At 45.4% G+C, this 20,852-nt stretch overlaps 1 protein-coding gene across 3 annotated transcripts in view; it reads left to right on the plus strand.

Annotated features, from left to right (window-relative positions):
• The window catches only part of PARD3B (par-3 family cell polarity regulator beta), a 719,005-nt gene that overhangs the window by 552,399 nt on the left and 145,754 nt on the right, over window positions 1–20,852 (plus strand). For all 3 annotated transcript variants that reach the window (XM_077319232.1, XM_077319230.1, XM_077319231.1), the window contains exon 20: window positions 694–984. In XM_077319232.1, the coding sequence (XP_077175347.1) occupies window positions 694–984 (291 nt within the window). The remainder of the gene's footprint in view (window positions 1–693; window positions 985–20,852) is intronic.

Consider the following 20,852-nt stretch of genomic DNA (forward strand, 5'->3'; position numbering starts at 1 on the left):
AGGTGCTCAGAAAACTCAAGTAAATTGCCTCTCCTCTTGACTTTTCAGACAACCGAGCCTGCCGTTCCCCCCATTAATGCACTTTTTATAAATTAATTTATTTAGGAGAATCTTAGAGTTGCGAGGGAAGATGGGGAAAGCGCACAGATCAATTCATTCAGATGCGGGGCGGGGGAGAGAAGCAGGACTTCTGGCAGGCATCTATCAAAATCAGTGTTTTAAATCAATACCTGTGATTTAGTACGGGCCTGTTGCAGAGACGTCTCGCTCAAAATTCTTACAGTTGTTGCAGGTTGATGCCGCCTGGGATTAGGTCTGTGGACAGGTACGCAAGTGTCATCAGTTTGCAGATTCCTTGGCTGCGGAAAACGCGGTAGCAATTGCGGTGGCTGGCTGGCTTGCTCCTGCTAAGCACCAGAGCATGAGTAATAAAGCAGGGGTCGTCAAACTGCGGCCCTCCCGATGTCCATGGACTACAATTCCCATGAGCCCCTGATGCAGTTTGACTACCCCTGGTATAATGCATCAGATATCCCCTGAGTTGTTAGTTGGTGTCTGTTTAGATTGTGATACCTTGTGTATGTTTTTCGGGGGGGGGGGGATTGTTGTTGAGAACTATTTTGTGAAAGGGGGTTGCTCTTTGGTATATTGGATGCTGAGCTAAGTGCTAACCATGCTTGCTGGGTCCCTCAGGATCGGGGCAAAGCACCAGGAGCTCCGGCAGAAGCAGGTGAGAAGCCTGGCTGACTATTCCGCTGGAGGACCAGCTCCTGACATTGACGACGACGAGACGGACCCGAACTACGCGCGGGTGAATCACTTCCGCGAAAGGTATCCTGCCATCGCGGCCTACAGACCAGCTTCCCCGCCTCTCCCAGAGAACTTTGCTTGCAATAACCCTCCGTCGCCAGGAGATAAGGACCACTTGGAAGGCCTCTACGCAAGGGTGAACAAGCCGCCTCCCCAGCATGCTCCTCTTGAGAGGTAACACTCCTATCCCGGAACTCATTTATGCAAGCGTGCAGGTGTTTTTGTCCCCCACTCATAACAGAATGGCACAGAGCCCATATTCCAATTTGAAGAGTGGTTCTGAGCATAAGTGATCTGCTGTGATGACTGGGGACACGTAAGCACATCAATGGTTTGGCTGCTGCACTCTGAATAGTTGTACCATCTGAGCGTAAGGTTGCCAACTCCAGGCCTTGGTAGTTCCTTGAAATTGGGAGGCAGGTCCCGTCAAGGAAGAACTGTGGGGAAGGGATAATACCCAGGGTATATGGCATACCATGCACAGAGTTTGGTCTGCCCTTCAAATTGTCTGGAGGTTCATGGCAATTCTAGAAGTCCAGACCCCACCTGCAGGCTAGCGGTCTTTCCTGTGGGATGCTTCCGATGACAGTCACAGGCTGGCAAGATGGAGACTTGATACTGGTATTATGTTTCTGAATAACTCCTATCACTGCAGTCCTAAGTTAACTGCACCCTTCTAACTTTGGGAGACTTTGAGTGGGCTCCACTTGGGGCCTTTTGTTGGTAAAGGAGGTGTTCCACCACTGACCCCCATCCCTTCCTCAGACTGGAATCTAGCCCTGCATTTCCTTTATTGTGACTCAGACCCTTGATCCATGAAAGGCTGCATTATCTGCTCAGACCCCTGAAGAAGAGCCAATCTGATTACAAAGTTCTGTTTCCTTATTCCAATGGGCTACGGTGCAAATGGACAGGATTTTACATTTGCTTAAAAGGAAACCTTACGTTCCCTCTGTTTGCACCATTGCCGCTCTCACAGTGGAATCGAAAATGTTCTGGAAAGAGCTGCTGTTTCACGCGTGGACTGGACCGACCGTAGTGCTACTGAATGAGCTGTTTTCTTTTTGCTGCTCGGAGGCAGTTGCCCTGCAGTCCCTAAGACTCCAGTGTACGGATTGCTTTTTTTGCCCCGTAACCGCTTGGTGCCCATTAGCAAGCGGCGTTTGGAACATATGCCGTGATTTACTGTGTATGCTTACAGTTTACATTTCCCCCGTTGTGTGATATTATGCGCTTTCAATTAGGTTGGAGGAAGGACTGAGAGTCCTGGCACTTTTATGCAGACCGTAAAGCTGGGCTCCGCAAGACGGATTACCTTTCAGGGCCTTTCCAATAAGCAAGTGGGGAGGACGGAGCCATTTTTAATCCTTACTGTCAAGCTCCCAGGTAGAGAGCGTTAGGAAATACAGTAATATTTTTTTCCTCTGTATGAGTTAACTTGCATTCCTACAGCATAGCTATGCAGCCATCACCAGGAGGTTTTGAAAGCAGGCTCCTCCTGGCATCAGGGAGTTTTAAGAAATACAGTCCTTGACAAGGCTCCCCGCACTTAGGAAGAACTCCAGTCCAGTTTTGAGATTTCTTTTTCTTTTCCCAGCAATATCTGCCAGTACAAAGTTTGCTTTAAAGTTCCATGTACTGTTTGCCTTCCATGTGAACCGCCCTGAGCCTCCGGGGGAGGGAGGGATGCAGGTTAGGGGAGCGTGCTTTGGCATGCTTCGGCCACTTTGGCGAACACCGAACACTGGGGTGGCCAGGGCCACATCACAGAGGGCTTTGGCCGCCTCAGCCTCCGTTGCTCACTGAAGTGCGCCAGAGCACACAACCCGAATACAAATATAATTAATAAATAATAATAAATATAGGCAACATTGATACCTGGGACATATCGCATGAATACACATCTATCTGCCTGGTACTGAATCAGGCATTGGTCCTTTCCCAACCAGGGAGCCCTGGGGTTACACAAGGGCACTCCAGGGGTTCCGTGGCCGTTCCCAGGAGTTCAGATGGCCGCTGACGTCATGAGATAGGGTTGTGAGTATCCTGCATAATGCAGGGGGTTGGACTAGATGACCCAAGAGGTCCCTTCCAACTCTAGGATTCTATTTCACTGGAGCCCCCTTCCCCTGCTGTTCTACAGGCCTAGTGTCTTTCTCCACAATGGAAACCATAAATGACCGATTGTTTGGCTGGCCCCCAAATCTTACTTTTGCGCCCACTACTCTGAAGGGGCTTGTTACCATTTCAGGGTTTCCTTGAGGCCTGAGAAATATTTCAGGGGTTCCTTGACGGTCAAAAGATTGGGAAAGGCTGGCCTACTCAGACAGGCCGTGGTTCTCCTGGGCCTCAGGCTGTGGTCCTTCTAACTGGAGATGCTAGGGGCTGAAGCCAGGACTTCCTGCATGTGAAGCAGCTGCTCTGTGACGGAGGCCCAGCCCCTCCCCAGCTGGGGTGGGGGTGGGGGGGGGAAGGCATTTTTGTGTACTGAGAGAGTTGTTGGCCCTATCAGTTATATGATGCATATTCATTTTACTTATTTATTTTCTTCCTTTGTATCCTGCCTTTCTGTCCCAGTGAGAAAGGCAGACTAATAACAACCACAATCCACATAATATATTCTTTTAGCAACACAAACCAGGGCACAAGCTTTCCCATGTACCAAAAACACTTCTTCAGGCTTGATGTGACAAAATTAAAAATTTAGAAGTTTGGGTGGGGAGAAAAAATGACTCCGGTCCATGATTTTAAAGGCCTTCTTTAACCAGCATCTCCCTGTGACATGTGAGGGCAAGAACCTGTACAGAGCCCTTGATGTCAGCTTGCAAAGTTCCTCTGAGCAAGGAAGAAAAAAGACACGTGGTCTTTCTCCACTGTAAAAAAGAAAGGCCTGCTCCTTTTGTTTTAGAGACTGAAAACAGGAAGCTCTTGGAGGTGGTTTCCTAATTACAAAACTGTTGTAAGTGTGCAGTGCTGGTCAGAACTTGGAAACTAAGAAGGGTCATTTGGGATCAGTGCTTGGATGGGAAACCACTAAGGAAGATTGGGGGGTTGGGTGCTTTGGCGGCCGAAGCGGCCGTTCGCTCCCAACACAGCCAGCACTGCACCACGCCATGGGGGGGGGGAATGCTGACACCTGCGCCCCCCCCCTGATGATCCGGCGCTGGCTGCATCAGGAGTAAACAGCCATTTTGTTCACCAAAGCACCCAACCCTATGCAGAGGAACACAATTGCAATCCACCTTTGAAAAAACTTGCCTGGAACGTCCTGTAGAGCCCCTGTGAGTCAGCTGTCACTTGATGTCATGTTCTGCTTCTCCTCCTGTAAATGTACACAGAACATGGAGGAAGCTTGGCCCAGCAGAAGAACACATGCGCAGAGTCAGTTCCCGTTTCAGTTCCCGGCATCTGCAGTTCAGATGATCTTCAGAGAACAGGAGCTTTCTCTGCCTGGGACCTTGGAGAACCAGAATGGAACCAGATGCTTCAGTGGTCGCACTCAGTGCAAGGAAGATCCATTTTATGCATGTTGAATAAAGCATGCTCCCTTATGCTGACTCAGAGCCTTGGCTCAGCAAGGCCGTACCTTTACCCCATCTGGCAGCGGATCCCCAGTTTCTCAGGCAGAGGTCTTTCCCATCACATACTGGATGGTCAAATGAACTGGAGGTACCAGGGACCTTCCAGCATGCAATGCAGCTGCTCCACCACTGAGCAATAGCCCTTCCCAAAGTCTCATGCACCATCTTAATTTGTCCCTGTTTTAGAGCTGTGTACCAAGAAATAGAAGGATCATAGCAATGCTTTTATTAGTCAGCTAAAGTAATTTCACATGTATTCAGGCGGAGTGTTTAGCATTTGGTACATCATGCACCAGTTTTCTCACTTTCTTCCTCCTGTTCTTACTTTCCCCCACACATGACTTTTCACAGTTAATATTATTTCAGAGTAGTGATTCCCCCCCCCCTTCCCACCTCTGACTCAGAATCTGTGACACAGGATGTGAGGACCCGAGAAATGACTTAAATGAGTTATTCCCCCCTCCTTTTAGTTTTGACAAACAGAATTTAGATGATCTCATCTCAGTCTAGGAATTCGAGTCATGGGCCATTACCATAGAGAATTGAATTAAAACGCATGCACTGAACCAAGCAATCACTTTTTTTCCCCTATGAAGAATGTATTATCGTCCTTTTAATGATTTTATAAAATTATGAGGCTGCTTATAATGAAAGGATCACTGCAGCTTGATCAGCGTAGCTAGTAACTGATTCACAATTAGCCCCAAGTCCCCTTGAAAATGCCCTAATTTAATGTCCTAGTTCTTATTTGTCCCCAACTCCCCCAATCACGAACAGCTTTTGCAGACTTCAAAATGAAAGAAGTAATCTTGAAGACATGAGCTGCAGTGTGTAACCTCTCCTGTTGTCAGGATCGTTTTGTAATCTTTAATTATGTATTTATTTTATCAGGTTGCTAGGCCACCCCTCTCCAAAATGATCTCAGGGTGGCTTGCAACAGTCTCACGAATAAAATCCCCATACAATAAATATCATTAACATCATTAAAATTATTTTAAAAAATTTGAAATTATAAACCAAACACTCGCATCACCATGGTATGGGCTTGGAATTACAGTAGATGGAAATCCAGTTTTTTCCAGGTTTGGATGGGAATAGGGCCTAGGAGGGGGGCATTCAGCTGGTAAGAGTACTGCCATTGGCCTCAACCAATGCCTGGTGAAAGAGCTCCATTTTGCAGGCCCTTCAAAACTTTGGAAATTCCATAAAGTCTCTGCTTGGCAGCTCGTTTCTCCCGACTGGAGCCAGGGCAAAAAAGACTTCCCTGAGCACACTTCCCTGAGACTGGGGTGCGTATATGGGGAGGTAGTCAGGTATGCAGGTCCCACCTTAAACCTGATCTAGAACTCCACCGGCAACCAGCATAGCGGCTGGAGAACAGGTTAAATATGGGATCTCCATGGGGTCCTTGTTAGGACTCCAGGAGCTGAAATTTGGACCAGTTGTAATTTCCGGGTCAGGGATAAGGGAAGGCCCATACAGAGCAAATTACAATAATGTAACCTGGATGTGACCATTGTGTGGCTAGGTGTTCTGGGGCCAGGTAGGGCACTAGTCACTTTGCCTGGTATAGATGGAAAAAAGCCTGGCAAACTACTCTAATGACTTCGCCTCCTTGGTCAGGGAGGTGTCAGGGATCACCCTCAAGTTCCTCTGTGTGTGTGTGGCCTACAGCTGCACCCCATCAAGAGAAGGCACGCTTCCTTATCTGCTCCTTTCCTCCTTTGGTCCTTTTCCCCCCAGCAACAGGACCTCCATCTTCAGGTGGTGGAGCTTTAGGTAGTTTTGCTAGAGCCACTCCATCATGGCTCCCAGACACCTGGCCAAAGATTCGGGTGGAGTGTTCAGCTCATTAACAGTTACAGTTGGAGGTCATCTGTATATTGGTGACATCCCAGCCCATATACCCAGACAAGCCATCCTAGATGGCACCTAAAGATGTTAAATAGAATCGGGGAGAGAATCATGCCCTGTGGAACCCCACATTGGAATTTGCAGTGGTGCAACTGTTCCTTCCAGTAACCCTCTGTTCCCAGCTTTGGAGAAAGGAAAACAGACATTGCAGGGCTGACCCCAGATCACCACATCAGAGAGGTGATGAGCTAACAGTTCATGGTCTACTACATCAAATGCTGCAGTAAGCTCTAATAACACCTGCAACACTGACCCGCTCTGATCCAGTTGTCTTTCGAGGTCATCCGTCAGAGCAACCAGCACTGTCTCCACCCCTTGGCCAGCCCAGAAGCCAGATTGGAATGGATCCAGTACCAAAGCTTCATCTAGGTATGCCTTTAATTGGTCCGCGGCTACCTGCTCAACCACTGTCCTCAGAAATGCAAGACGGGGCGGTAGCTCTCAGGGTCCTGAGGATCCAAAGATTTTTTTTCCAATGCCAACCCGCCACCTCCTTCATTCTATCCAGGAACTCTCCTGAAAATAAGGATGGATCGATTAGTTCCCAGAGAGTCCTCCTGGTCCTCTCATTGCCTGTTTTAAGGAGCCATGAGGGGTACAGGTCTAAGGGGCAAGTGGTCAGCCTCACTGAAGCAAGCAACCTATCTACCTCAGGTTGCAAAATCCCCCTGAAGCCTTCAAAGTGTTCCCCTGAAGATGTCCAAGGGGCCTCTGTTCCTTATTGTATCAACCGTAGGAGGAAGGTTGTGGTGGAGGGACAAGATTTTATCCATGAAAAAGCTCACAAAAGTCTCACAGTTGAGTAGTATTTGAGTAGTATTTGTCTCAGTGCCCGTTTCTTCCTACACAGCTCCCTAGTATGCCAAGGGGCTGACTTGAAATGGGGGCACAGAGGGTGTCGGGGTGTGATCTTGATGTATGGCAGTGGTTCTCAACCTGTGGGTAGTGACCCCATTTGGGGTTGCTTGGCCCCTTCCCCAGGGTCACCAGGTTGCCCACCACGGTGGCAGCGGCACCAGGAAGCAGCAGCAGCGGTGGCAGTATGCGGAGGCGGGGGGTGGCAGCAGACGGCCAGCAGAGGTGGCGGAGCCATGGAAATGGCTGTCTCTCTGCCGCCTCAGTTGTTGTGTGCATGCGTGCATGCATGCACACACTGAGGCCGCCACCGGACCAGCTGCTGCCGAGTTGGGGACGCGGGCAAGGAAAGGTTGAGAACCTTATGGTTTGCGTTTCCATCCTATTTCAATACAGCCCCAATGAGTCCCATTGGTGACAGACTTGCCATTTATGTGGGTCACACATTTGTCTGGGCTTAATGTTTTGGGGGGTTGGCCTGTTTCCTCTTTTTTGCCATTTCCTTTGAATCCTCATTTGGAATTGTTCAAGAAGTGTTCAGTGCCAGCTGTCCCAAGGAAAGGAATCTGAGATAACAGGGCTGGGAAACCTTGTTATCATTGAAAAATCCCGTACGTACAGGGTTTGGCTAGATGGTCTCCCTCCCTCAGCAGAAGGCTGCTTCATTTGTTCACTGGGTAAATGGAGGTTTGTTCTTCAGCTAAGGATTCCTTCATGCTTTCTTGTACTTTGCAATTCATTTGTGAGCATGGAATGCATTGAAACCCTGTGCCACTTCAGTGATTGCCAAAGCGGCCAAACTGCGCCAAAGTGCACAACCCTAGCGATGTGTATGTGTGGTAAACTCTATGAGCATTGGCTCACTAAGGATTGCAGGTATTTCTGTCCCATTCCAGAAAAGGGAGGGCCATATTTTTGGTAGGCTGAAGGGCTCTACAACAGTGGCCCCCAAGGTGATGTCCATGGGCCCCTTGGTACCCGCTGACACCATTCCTGGTGCTTGCCAAGTGTTTTTAGGAAATGGGTGCGGCCAGGTTTGGCTTTTCTCCATCAAGGATTCTGACTGGCTATGCAGATTTTGAAAAATGAGCAAGCAACATATGGGGAGGTGATAGCCTTTGATCTCTCTACCAGCAACACTTTGGTTTCTCTTTGTAAAGTACACTGAATTCTAGGGGAGTCATTGGCTGTTTTGACAAAGGATTATCATTGGCTGTGTCTGGTTGTGACACAGATGTAACAGAACTGATTTTTGCTATATATTCCCTGTCATGTATGAAGATCATAGTCTGACGAAGGGTGCTTGCAATCCTTAGTGAGCCAATGCTCATACAGTTTACCACACGTACACATCGCTAGGGTTGTGCACTTTGGCGCAGTTTGGCCGCTTCGGTGATCACTGAAGTGGCACAGGGTTTCCATGCATTCCATGTTCACAAATGAATTGCTCACTCCTTGAATAAATCTTTGTTGGTCTTTAAAGGTGCTACTGGACTCTGATTTAATTGTGCTACTTCAGACCAACACGGCTACTCATTTGAATCTATCTTCAATTACCCAGATATTGGAAGACCAACTCTGCTAAAAATGCAAACTGCGTTAATTTCTTAACTTGTCTTGCCGACAGCTTCATTTCCCAGAAAGTAGAGAAGGGAACCAGGGGGCTCTGCTATTTTAGACTTGATTCTCATCAATAGGGAAGAACTGGTAGATGAGGTGGAAGTAGTGGACACACTTGGTAGCAGTGACCATGTGCTTTTGGAATTTTCAGTCGTGGGAAAGAGAAAACCTTTACGTAGCCTTACGTATAGACTGGACTTCAGGAAAACTGATTTTCGCAGACTGAAAGGTATGGTGCGTAGAGTCCCGTGGTCAGAAAGACTTGAAGAGATGGGAGTCCAAGAGGGCTGGGAGTTTCTTAAAAGTTAAATACTGAAGGCTCAATCACAAACAATTCCCTTGAGAAGCAAAGATGGAAGGAGCCTAAGGAAGCCAAGTTGGCTCCATAAGCAGTTGTCAAAAGATTTGAGGAATAAAAAGAGTCATTTAGGAAATGGAAGGAAGGCCTTATTACCAAGGATGAGTATAAACAAATAACCAATAATTGTAGGGGGAGTGTTAGAAAAGCTAAAGCTTAATATGAGCTTAGGCTAGCAAGAAATGCTAAACATAAGAAAAAAGGCTTCTTTAGTTATTTTTCAAGCAAGCAAAAGAATAGGGACACCATAGGACCACTACGATGACAAGAAAGTGAAATTAGAACAGACGATGAAGAGAGGGCTGAACTGCTTAACTCCTATTTCTCCTCGGTCTCCTCTTGTGAGGGAAATAGTGATCCATGTGGCAAAAACGTAACACAACATGGGGGACAGGAATGGTGGCCTAGGATGCAAAACCTAGAGACCCAAGTGACCTTAGATCAATGGGAATATATATGGACTAGAATTCCAAAGCTTACCAACAGTCAAATTCTTAGAGAAAACTGGTATAAAATGTTCTATAGGTGGTTTGTAACACCAAAAGTGATTGCTGCAATTGCAAAAAGTTGTGATAATGTTGGAAACGTGCAGATAAAGTAGGTTCTTTCTATCACATGTGGTGGAAATGTGAAAAAATGTACAAGTCCTGGGCTAAGGTTCATACAATAATGCAGAAAATGTGGGAGTTGAACTTTCCTTTGAAGCCTGAATACATGCTACTAAGTTTACCACCGCAGTGCCTCCTAACACACACAAGAAGTCTATTCTTTTATGCAACGGCAGCAGCAAGATTAGTGCTGGCTAGAAAATGGAAAACGCATGAGCTACCCCTAAACTGACATTAATGCTTCATGGAAAATCAGAAGAAGCCTTATCTGAACTGTCTAAAAAAGTAAATCAGATGGGAAAGGAGCGGGTTCTAATATGTTTAGATTCTAAACAGTTGCTTCACTAATGTTTATTATATGTATCTATTCTATTTCTATCTTTTTGGGAAAATAAAAATTATATATATAAAAAATAACTGGTTGACAAATCGTACCCAAGGGGTGCTTGTTAATGGTTCAGCATCTTCTTGGAAAAGAGTGACAAGTGGAGTTCCCCAAGGATCTGTCCTGGGGCCTGTGTTGTTCAACATATTTATAAATGATTTGGATGAGGGATTAGAGGGGATACTTATTAAATTTGCAGATGATACTAAACAGGGAGGCATAGCAAACACAACTGAAGACAGAATACAGGATGATCTTGATAGGCTCGAGAAGTGGGCTAAACTGAATAAAATGAAGTTCAATAGGGACAAAGGTAAAGTTCTGCATTTAGGTAGGAAAAACCAAATACACCAATATAAGATGGGGGAGACTTGTCTTGAAAAGGATCTGGGAGTCTTAGTAGACCATACATTGAACATGAGTCAGCAGTGTGACTCAGTGGCTAAAAAGGCAAGTGGGATTTTGGGCTGTATCAAACGGAGTATCGTGTCCAGATCACGGGAGGTGATGGTACCGCTTTACTCTGCTCTGGTTCGGACTCACTTGGAATCCTGTGTTCAGTTTTGGGCACCCCAATTGAAGAAGGATGTTGACAAACTAGAGCGTGTCCAGAGGAGGGCAACAAAGATGGTGAGGGGTTTGGAGACCAAGACATATGAAGAAAGGTTGGGGGAGCTTGGTCTGTTTAGCCTAGAGAGGAGACGACTGAGAGGGGATCTGATAACCATCTTCAAGTATTTAAAAGGGAGCCATATGGAGGATGGAGCAGAATTGTTCTCTCTTGCCCCAGAGGGACAGACCAAATCCAATGGGATGAAATTAATTCAAAAACAATTCCATCTAAGCATCCGGAAGAATTTCCTGACAGTTAGAGCGGTTACACAGTGGAACAGGCTTCCTCTGGAGGTGGTGGGTTCCCCATCTTTGGAAATTTTTAAACACGGGCTAGAAAGCCATCTGACAGAGAGGCTGATTCTCTGAAGGCAAAGGGGTGGCAGGTTACAGTAGATGAGCAATTGGGATGTGAGTGTCCTGCATAGTGCAGGGGGTTGGACTAGATGACCCATGTGGCCCCTTCCAACTCTATTATTCTATGATTCTATACGAGAGTTGTTTTAATCAAGGTATAAAAATCTGAGCCAGCAGTTTCCAAGAGTGAGAGGCAGCAGATGAAACATGTCTTCCCTATGCTCAGGCCATTTCCATGTAGGTTTGTGTGCAAGAAGATGGGCCATATTCATATTGATACATCTCTAGTATATACATGTCTTGTGGCCATTCACAGTAGACTTGCTCGTTGGAGCAAGGGTGTGATAAAAAATGTGTGAAGAAGTTTTCCAGGTTCTTTAGCATATTAATCTCACCAGCATTTCACGTGCAGTTCTCTCAACTTAATCTAGCACTTTTGCAGGTAAATGGCAGTTTTTGAATGTCTGTAGAAGTGTTTTTTCTGTGGACAAGAATAGAGGCATGTTGACACATTACATTCCCCAGTTTTCTACCACCATTGTCTCTGTGCAGAAAAAAGGGTAATGAACGATGCAGTAATGAATTTAGTAGCACAGACAGGTGTGAATTCATTGTTTGACTGCCTCTTTTTGAATTCTGACGTAGGTGGAAAGTGTGAACATGTTATCGTCATGATTCTGTGTGAGGTTCCACAGATCAGCACTGTGCATTGTTAGCTCTGGGGAAGTATCATTGTAGCTTAATTGAAACACTGGGTCAGTTGAGACATCATCCTAAACAGAGGTGGCAAAACTGTGGTTCTCCAGGTGCCCATGGGCCCCTGCCAGCTCATCTGGAGAGCCTAAAATTTAGCTTATAACAGAGATCCCCCAACATGGTGTCGATGGACTCCATGCCAATTGCTTTTAGAAAACAGCTGGAGCCAGGTGGGGCTTTTGCCCAGTAATGCTTTTGATGGAGCATTGGAGCTCTGCAGATTCTTAAATATGCAGCCTTGGCAGCAACTGTTACCACATCACAAGGATCTTCAGAATAGGATGCCTGAAGGATGCCTGAAGGTAATCTGTAGCAGCCATTTTGTGGCTGCACCCACTGCAATCTACCAGAATTCCAAAGATGCCCCAGACTCAGAAAGGTTGGGGAGCCTTGGCTTATACCAGGGGTAGTCCAACTGTGGCCCTCCAGATGTCCATGGACTACAATTCCCAGGAGCCCCCTGCCAGCAAATGCTGGCAGGGGGCTCCTGGGAATTGTAGTCCATGGACATCTGGAGGGCCGCAGTTGGACTACCCCTGGGTTATACTAACCACACTTTGCATGCCAAAACAACTTTTCAATAGGGCAGGGCTTGGCTACTTTTGTTTTTCACCTTCTTAGTCTTCCTGTCTGTTATGGCTCATAACTACAGTTCATCAATACAGATATCATCATGCTAATCCATAAATAGTACAAACCATAGTTTGCAAGCTTGCTTCAACCCATGGTTTCTCATCTAGGATTGCAAAACTCTGTGTGCATGTATTTAATCTGGACCAAATGTTAATTAAGTTTCCCTAAACACAGCAAATTCCTTTGCTATTATGAAAACTTAAACCTGATCTCAATTCAGTAATCTCTGTAGGATGACACTAAGTACACAAGTAAAGGCTAGCATTCCTTTCAGTTATACGTGGTCCAAAAGGGATGGATCCAGTAATGAATAAAGGGGGGAAGGATCCCCCTTTGACCACTATGAAGCCTATGCTAGGGATCGTGAGATGGACAAAAGCCATCTTGATGGACAAAAGCCATCTGACATAGGGCCTATAGCAGGAAAGGGGATTGTGTGAGATTGAGTGAGAGAGCTGGCTGAATCCATTTTAGTGTTATCTTTTCTCTATGGCCCATTATGCACGGAGTGGAAAGTCTGCATTCGGGGTGGAATGGCGGCAGCTAAAATCACCAATTATGCACGCTGCAGGCGGCAACCGGATGCAGAGTCAACGTATGCCGCCGAAAAAGCCACATTAGCGAGATGCGGAAGAAAGTGGAGCTTCCTGGGACCAGGGCGAAACCAGAAGCGACTCCGGAGTATCTGCGTGCATAATCGGATTCTCTGGGTTTTGCCACCGTTGTGTTCCGTCCCGTGCATAATCGGTTTGCTTCGCTTCTTCCTCCTCCTCGTTCTTCATGCCACCGTTTCAGTGGCCGTGCATAATAGGCCTATGAGAGCAAACATATTGACCAAAAAACCCCTCTAGTTGCTTTGTCAGAGTAGCAGTAAAAACTTGTGTGTGTGTGTGTGTGTTTGTGGCTACATTTTTCTTTTTTCACCCCACCATTTAATTTTAAATGCTAATATGCTCATACGTATGTGGGTAATTAGGAAGCCAAAATTGTCTGTAAAGTTGGTAAGCTGTAAGAATGGGAGAGAGAAGGTATCCTGCTCATGGATAGCTATTTGAGAACCAGCTGATAATGTGCAAAATGAAGATTTTGTAAGTGGCATTTTAAACGAATGGTTCATAGCTTGATGATTAATTAAGAAGACGAAGAAGAGTTGGTTCTTGTATGCCGCTTTTCCCTACCCGAAGGAGGCTCAAAGTGGCTTACAGTCGCCTTCCCATTCCTCTCCCCACAACAGACACCCTGTGGGGTGGGTGAGGCTGAGAGAGCCCTGATATTCCTGCTCTGTCAGAGCAGTTTTATCAGTGCCGTGGCGAGCCCAAGGTCACCCAGCTGGCTGCATGTGGGGGAGTGTAGAATCGAACCCGGCACGCCAGATTAGAAGTCCGCACTCCTAACCACTACGCCAAACTGAATGTGTACCCCAAATAGTTGGGGTGCACATTCAGCTAATCCGAGCTGAAAAAATACTTGATAAATACCAGGCAGGGTTGGTTTTTTTGTTTTATTTGTTTTGTTTTTTGTCTGTGTGTTTTTTGCTATTTTAAAAATGGAATATTCAGTTAAATAGATAAAAAGCCAAAGAAAAAATAAATATGGATATAAGCAAGTCAAAACAGAAATATTTATTTATTTTCTTGGATTTCTATACTGCACTTTCATAAGGCTCAGGGAGGTTTACATAAAACATGAGTATACATCATAATCTAGTGACAGCAAACATAACAGTGGTTCCAAAATTGTTCGTAGCAGATTATAACAAAATACTACAACAGATTCACAGTGCGGCAACAACTCTCAACTTTTAACATGAACCCGTGAGAGGTCAGCATGGCTCAGATCATGGAGGGGGGTGTTGGGGGGACCAGCCGATGTTGCTGCCTCAGCCAAATGCCTGGTGGAGGAGCTCCCTTTTGCAGGCCCTTCAGAATTGTGGTAGTTCTGGAAGGGCCCTGATCTCTTAAAGGAGATCCTTCCACCAGGTGGGAGCCAGACGCGAGAAGGCTCTGGCCCTGGTTGAGGTCTGGCATGCTTCTTTGGGGCCAGGGATCACCAGCCAGTTGGCAGTGGCAGAGCATAGGGCTCTTTGGGGGGTAGAGGCAGAGAGACAATTTCTCAGCTACACTGGGCCCAGACTGCAAATGGCCTTGAAGGTGATTGCCAAAACTTTAAGCCTAATCTGGAATTCAGCTGGGAGCCATCGGAGTTGTTGAAGGGCCAGCCAGATGTGGGATCTCCACGGTGTATTTGTGAGGATCCTGGCCACAGCATTTGGACCAGTTGCAATTTCTGGGTCAAGGTTAAGGGAAAACCTGCGTAGAGCAAGTTGCAGAAGGTAAAATACTCAAACTTGCCAGTCTACTCAGTAATTATTTACTTACTCTCAAACTATTATTATTAGTTATAAAGCCAAACTGTTCTTATTTATTTTCAACTTCTCTATTAATAGAACATACAAAACATTGACAATGAAAACCTTCTTGTACTAGGTCTCTTGATTTCATTTTACAATTTCCTTGCTCAAAGATTAAGATTAATTTATAGGAAATCTTTATCTTTTCTTTGGGGGGCTCTGTTTCATCTTGCAAACTCACATTTTTGGCTAACATGTTTGTCTGCTCTTGATTAATTTTAAAACAGCTGCTAAACCAAATTGGTTCTATTTTGTCATCAGCACCTCTATCCCCTTCCAGAGATCTTCCAGAGTCAAAATCAAATTGTCCACAAAAGCTCTTAAAAGAATCCCAATTCAGGGTGTCGAAGGCTTTTTTCGCATCCAAAAATATTAAAGTTGCTTGTTGCTCATTGTTTCTCTAAGTACTCCACAATGTCTTGTACCATTCTGACATTGTCTTTTAACTGTCCTTTAGGTAAGAAACCACATTGGTCTTCATGAATAAATTCCTGTAAAATTATCTTCAGCTTCTCTTCTAAAATCATTGTAATGACATGGCTCTGTAGGTTTTTTTAATCAAAATAGTATCTTGTCCCTATTTTGGTATCAATGTTAGATCAATGCCTCTTTCCAAGTTTCAGATATTCTTCCAGTTTGTAAAATGGAATTCATTGTTCTCTGTAAAGGTTGTAGTAGTTCATCTTCAAAGCATTTACAATACAAACAGGGTAGACTATCTGGACCTGGTAATTTAATTTTCTTTATCGTTTCTGCTACCTCATTTATTATTATTATTATTATTATTATTATTGAATTTATTTCCCGCCACTCCCTTGCGGCTCGTTATAGTTATAGGACCATTCGTACTTCTGAAATCTCAAGTAGGCTCTGCTTCAAATATACTCTTCACTTTTTCCTAGAAAAACTTCATGGGTTTTATACAGATTAGATTAGTATTTATGAAAAAACTTTTTGTGTAACATCATTATCTCTAATAACCTTTTTGCCAGTTTGAATACCTACTATTACTTTATTTTCCATTTCCTTTCTTAATTTGTAAGCCAGCTATTTTCCAGGTTCGTTTGCATTTTCAACATTTCTTTGTTTTACATCATTCATTTTAATTTCCATTTGTCTTACCGTACATATGGAAAGTTGTTGTAATATTTTTATCTGATGTAAAAGTTTGTATATCCTGGTGATTTTCTCAAATCTTCCTCCTTTCTTCTAATCTCATCTTTGAACTTTTTCTTGTCTCTTTTTTCCTTCAGCATTAAATCATATAAAATAGTCCCTCATAAAAGCTTTACTCACATCCCAAACCATATTGGTTCCTTTGTTTAAATTATTCTAAAAGTATTCACTCAAAAATAAAAAAAATTGCAGTCTTCCACCACTACCTCTTTTTGTATAAAGATTTCATTTAGTCTTTGTCTAAAAGTTTTTGATGCTTTAAAAAAAAACTAACTTTACTGGGTTATGGATCTGAGAAAGCCTTTGGCAAAATATCAGCTTTAGGAACGGAATCCTTAGAAATCCAAAACATCTCCATCCTTGAAAATGATCTATGTCTTTCTGAAAAGTGTGTAAACTCTTTCAGTGTTCCATTTAGTTGTTTCCAAATGTCCACAAGGCCTAAACTTTCAACCAAGTCAAAACATGTTTTAGGAGTTTCCCTTGTGTACTTTTAATATTTTATTTCTGAGAGTGTATCAGTTTGTGGCAGTCATATAATTCCTATCATCCATCAACCACCAATTATCATAAGCAAAATTATTTTGTCCATTAATTGCTTATAGAATTTCCTTTTATTCTTCTTAGAAACATAAATACCCCAAACCAAGGTTCTACTTCCAGGTCATCTGAAAATTCTATTTTTGTTATTTTTCAGTTATCTGAAATGGCCAAGGCCCAAGCCTGAAAAATCCTGAAAATATTGGGGGGTGGGGTAGGGGGTTGGGACTGCTAGATAGGTGCCTTTGAAATGCATTTAAAAGACTCTCGGTATCTTTCAATGCCTTCAGAGTGACTTGTGCAAAAGACATTTAAATGTTAAAGTTTAAATGCCTTTTTTCCCCTGTACTGGAATCAATAGAGCATGGGGGGACCTACTTTGGGGACCCTTAGAATTAGACATCCTGGTTCAAACTTTTCAAACTTTTCTTGTTGTTTTGAGAAGAGACACCTGCAGTTTCTGCAAATATGGTGCCTTTATCTCAAAAAACAGCCCTGTATGGATCACTGTAGCTAGGCAGTCCGAGAGCAGGTAGGGTGCTAATAGCCTCACCTGGCAAAGATGGAAAAACACCGTGTGGCCTACACCTGTGACCTGGACTTCCATTGAAAGGGAGGCATTCAGAATCACACCCAAATTTCTGGCCAAGACAGTGATGCTAAGCTGCACCCCAGCCAGAGCGGGTAGGTGCACTTCCTGTCTGGCCTTCTTTCTGCCCAACCACAGGACGCCTTTCTTGGAAGAAGAAGAAGAGTTGGTTCTTAGATGTCAATTTCTCTACCTGAAGGAGTCTCAAAGCACCTTCCCTTCCTCTCCCCACAACAGACACCCTGTGGGGGAAGTGAGGCTGAGAGCCTTATATCACTGCTCAGTCAGAACAGCTTTATCACCACCATGGCGAGTCCAAGGTCACCCAGCTGGCTGCATGTGGGGGAGTGCAGAATCGAACCCGGAATGCCAGATTAGAAGTCCTCTCTCCTAATCACTACACCAAACTGAGGTTGAGTTTCAGGTGACTCTGCTCTAGCAATCCAGCAACCGCTTCCAAACATCTGGCAAATGTATCTGGGGTGGAGTCCGGGTGGCCATCCATGAGGATATAGAGCTGGGTGTCATTCACATATTGGTGACAACCCAGCCCATAAGTATGGACCAGTTGGGCCAGAGGGCACATAAAGAAGTTAAATAATGTGGGGGAAGTACCATCCCCTGTGGCACCCCACAAGGGAGCCGATAGGGATGTGATAACTCCTCCCCCACAGCCACCCTCTGTGTCCAGTTCAAGAGGAAGGAACCATTGAAGGGCTGTCCCCCGGATCCTGACCCTAACAAGATGGTGAGCCAACAACTTGTGGTTGACCACGTCAAACGCAGCTGACAGGTCAAGTAATCGGAGTATGGCTGACCCACCTTGATCCAACTGGTGCCAGAGATCATCCACCAAGGCGACCAACACTGTCTCCACCCTGTGGCCAGGATGGAAGCCAGACTGGTATGGGTCGAGCCCCGAAGTTTCATCCATGTATGCCAGGTCTCTGCTGCGGCCTTTTTGACCACCTTGCCCAGGAATGGCAAATGCGACACTGGGCAATAGCTGGCTGGTTTCCATGAGTCCAGCAATCTTTTTTTCAGTAGGGGACACACCCACATTAAACAGTCAGAGTTGTTCAAAAGAGAACCTGCTAAACAGTCGTGTTTATAGGACAGGCACTTTGCACTCAGAAAGTGCAACCAGGAAAGGTGTGTGCCATTTTCATCTTGCAAGCATATTTTCGCCTCTCACATGTCCAAGCCTCAGTGTTCTTTGCAGGTGTCAGATTCCCAGTTCAGGTGTGAGCTGACCATGTCATTGTCTCTGGCCAGGATTAGCATTCCAAACATAGATGGTCAGTAGTTGGGCAAGGCCTGAGAGCAATTAACTCCCTCCCCTCCCCCTAGCTAGGAGAGAAGAAAACTTTAAAAAATTGAATGTGGGAATTGTTTCTGGCCCAAACCCCCTCATAAAATGCATTTCTGCACACTGCCTGATGATGATTTCCACGGCGACGGTTTTAACGTTTTTGTTATTCTTATTGGTTGCATATGTGACGCTTTTGTGAGCTCACTTGGACACCATTTTTACGAGAGGAAGGATAGAATTGTTGAAGTTTTAGGTGAACAAATAAGCTTGCAGTTCTGGCATTAATCATAACATTCAAAATGCACGGTTCTGTAACCGTGAAATCATGGCAGTGATGTTGACAGAGACTTTGCAGACGCAGATAACAATGGAAAGCACCCGGCTGATGGAAGTGGGGAGGGGGCTACTAGCCCTTCCCAAACCATTTCCAACCCAAAGCTTTCCTGCAGTGATTACCATGATTAAGCAGGGATGGAGGGGCCTCATCCTCCCCTATATATCAAATAAAGACTCTGGTTGACCAGATGACCTCATAAGCATGAGGTCATCGTGGAGCACACCAGAGAACTCCCTTGACAATGATTACATGCCGCTTACCACAAAAGATTTGTTAAGACAGTGATGGAAAGTCTTAACGCGTGAGGAGGAGGAACACAGCACGCACCACAATGATTAAGAGGGCAACAAGCTGGAAACAGCTGTGGCGTCCCCCTGGGTCGCCTGACGTGGCTGAGATGAAGACCACCTGAGATGGCTACCACACTTGTGTTCAAGGAAGGACGTGGGAAGAGTGCTAAACATTATTGTCTCTACGTGGTTCTTCCAAAAATGTTCATGTTTACATCTGTAGACGCCTTTCTTTCTGCTGTACGGATCTTCATGCTTCTAGATATTTTCCCCCCTCCTTGGGCTTGTGTGTCTACGCAACGTAGCAAGTGTGTAAAGCACCATCAAGCTGCAACTGACATACGGCGACTCCACAGGCAGGGGGTCTAAGGCAAGGACCAAGACGGAGCTCTTCCACCGGGCATTTGCTTGAGGCCGTTCCAGGCCGAAGCAGCCAGCGCCGCGCCGCCCAAAGGGGGTCACACCGTCAGGTAGGTTGAGAACCACTGGTTTTAACGGAGCGGGCAGATCCCACCACCCGGGCCCATCGTGAACTCGTCTCCCAAGCCATGGATTTCTTCGCAAACCAACCACCCAGAGGAGACTTGTGACTTGCTCTCCCTGACAGAGGCTCCCAGGTCTTTTCTGTGCAGCTTTCCCCCCCCCCCCCCCCCGCCGCCACTCACGTTCAGAAATGCTGCCTAAAATAAGACCAGAATGTGTCGTAGGTGTTCCGTATCGGTGGAGGCGGCCATGATTTACAACTCCGATGGTGCTGATGAGACGCTGGTTTTGCGGATTTTGAATGTTCCCCGTCCTTATTAATCAGAGGAGATGTTATCTGCTCTGCCGTAACGTTCAATCACTTCATCTCACAGCATGGAAAGCAATGCCATATATTAGAGGAATTTGCGGAATGACTGCAGGATGTCTTTTACAAGCAAGGAAGCTATATGCATGCAAATGATATTCGTAAAAGTGGCAATGGCTTAAGGGCTGGGTGTCTTACGAGGCAAGCAGAGTCTGTGTCACGACACACAAGATTTATTTTTATTTGCTTTTTTCTGAAAGGATTCACGTTTATCTGTATATTTTCTTAGGATTCGTTTGGCTGCGAATTCCTGTTTATTTTCACTTGGGGAAGTCAGCTCAGCACATTCTTCTTCTGAATGTTTTTGAAAGGTTTACTGAAGGTGCATCCTCTGATAAGAGGCTCAGAACTTCAGTGGAGTTTTGTGCCTCCTTCTTCTTCTCAGTTGGGTGTTGAAACTTTTTGAACCCAGGGCTAACTTTTCCCTTCATTTCCTTCCTCAAAGCCTGTGTTTTCTCGCGGCCTTTCCAGCTCCCAGCACACTTTGCCACAATCTTTATTGTTCCCCTGGCTTCATCCATGTTTGTCTTCTTGCCAAAAGTCGTTCCGTGGCTTCATTTAAATCAGGCTGCTGTTTGGCTGGTGTGCCCCCTCCCCCCATGCTCGAGATGAAAGGGAAAAGCTTTTAGATGTTTAAAGGGCCTCATTGTTCGTGTTTGGAGGGCTCCAGAGTTCAGGGCTGATCCTCACTGTTTTCATTGCTAGGGGGGGCAAACAGACGGCAGCCAGATAAACAAGAAAGACTGGAGCTTATCTAAAACGTGTTGAGCTTGGAAAGTCTCCTGATCGTTCCAGACTCTTGCACATTCCACAAACACAGAACCTTTGGCTGCTTGGTTGCAAGGCACCACCCTGGAAG

The sequence above is a fragment of the Paroedura picta genome, chromosome 2 (assembly GCF_049243985.1).
Source record: "Paroedura picta isolate Pp20150507F chromosome 2, Ppicta_v3.0, whole genome shotgun sequence".
NCBI lineage: Eukaryota > Metazoa > Chordata > Lepidosauria > Squamata > Gekkonidae > Paroedura > Paroedura picta.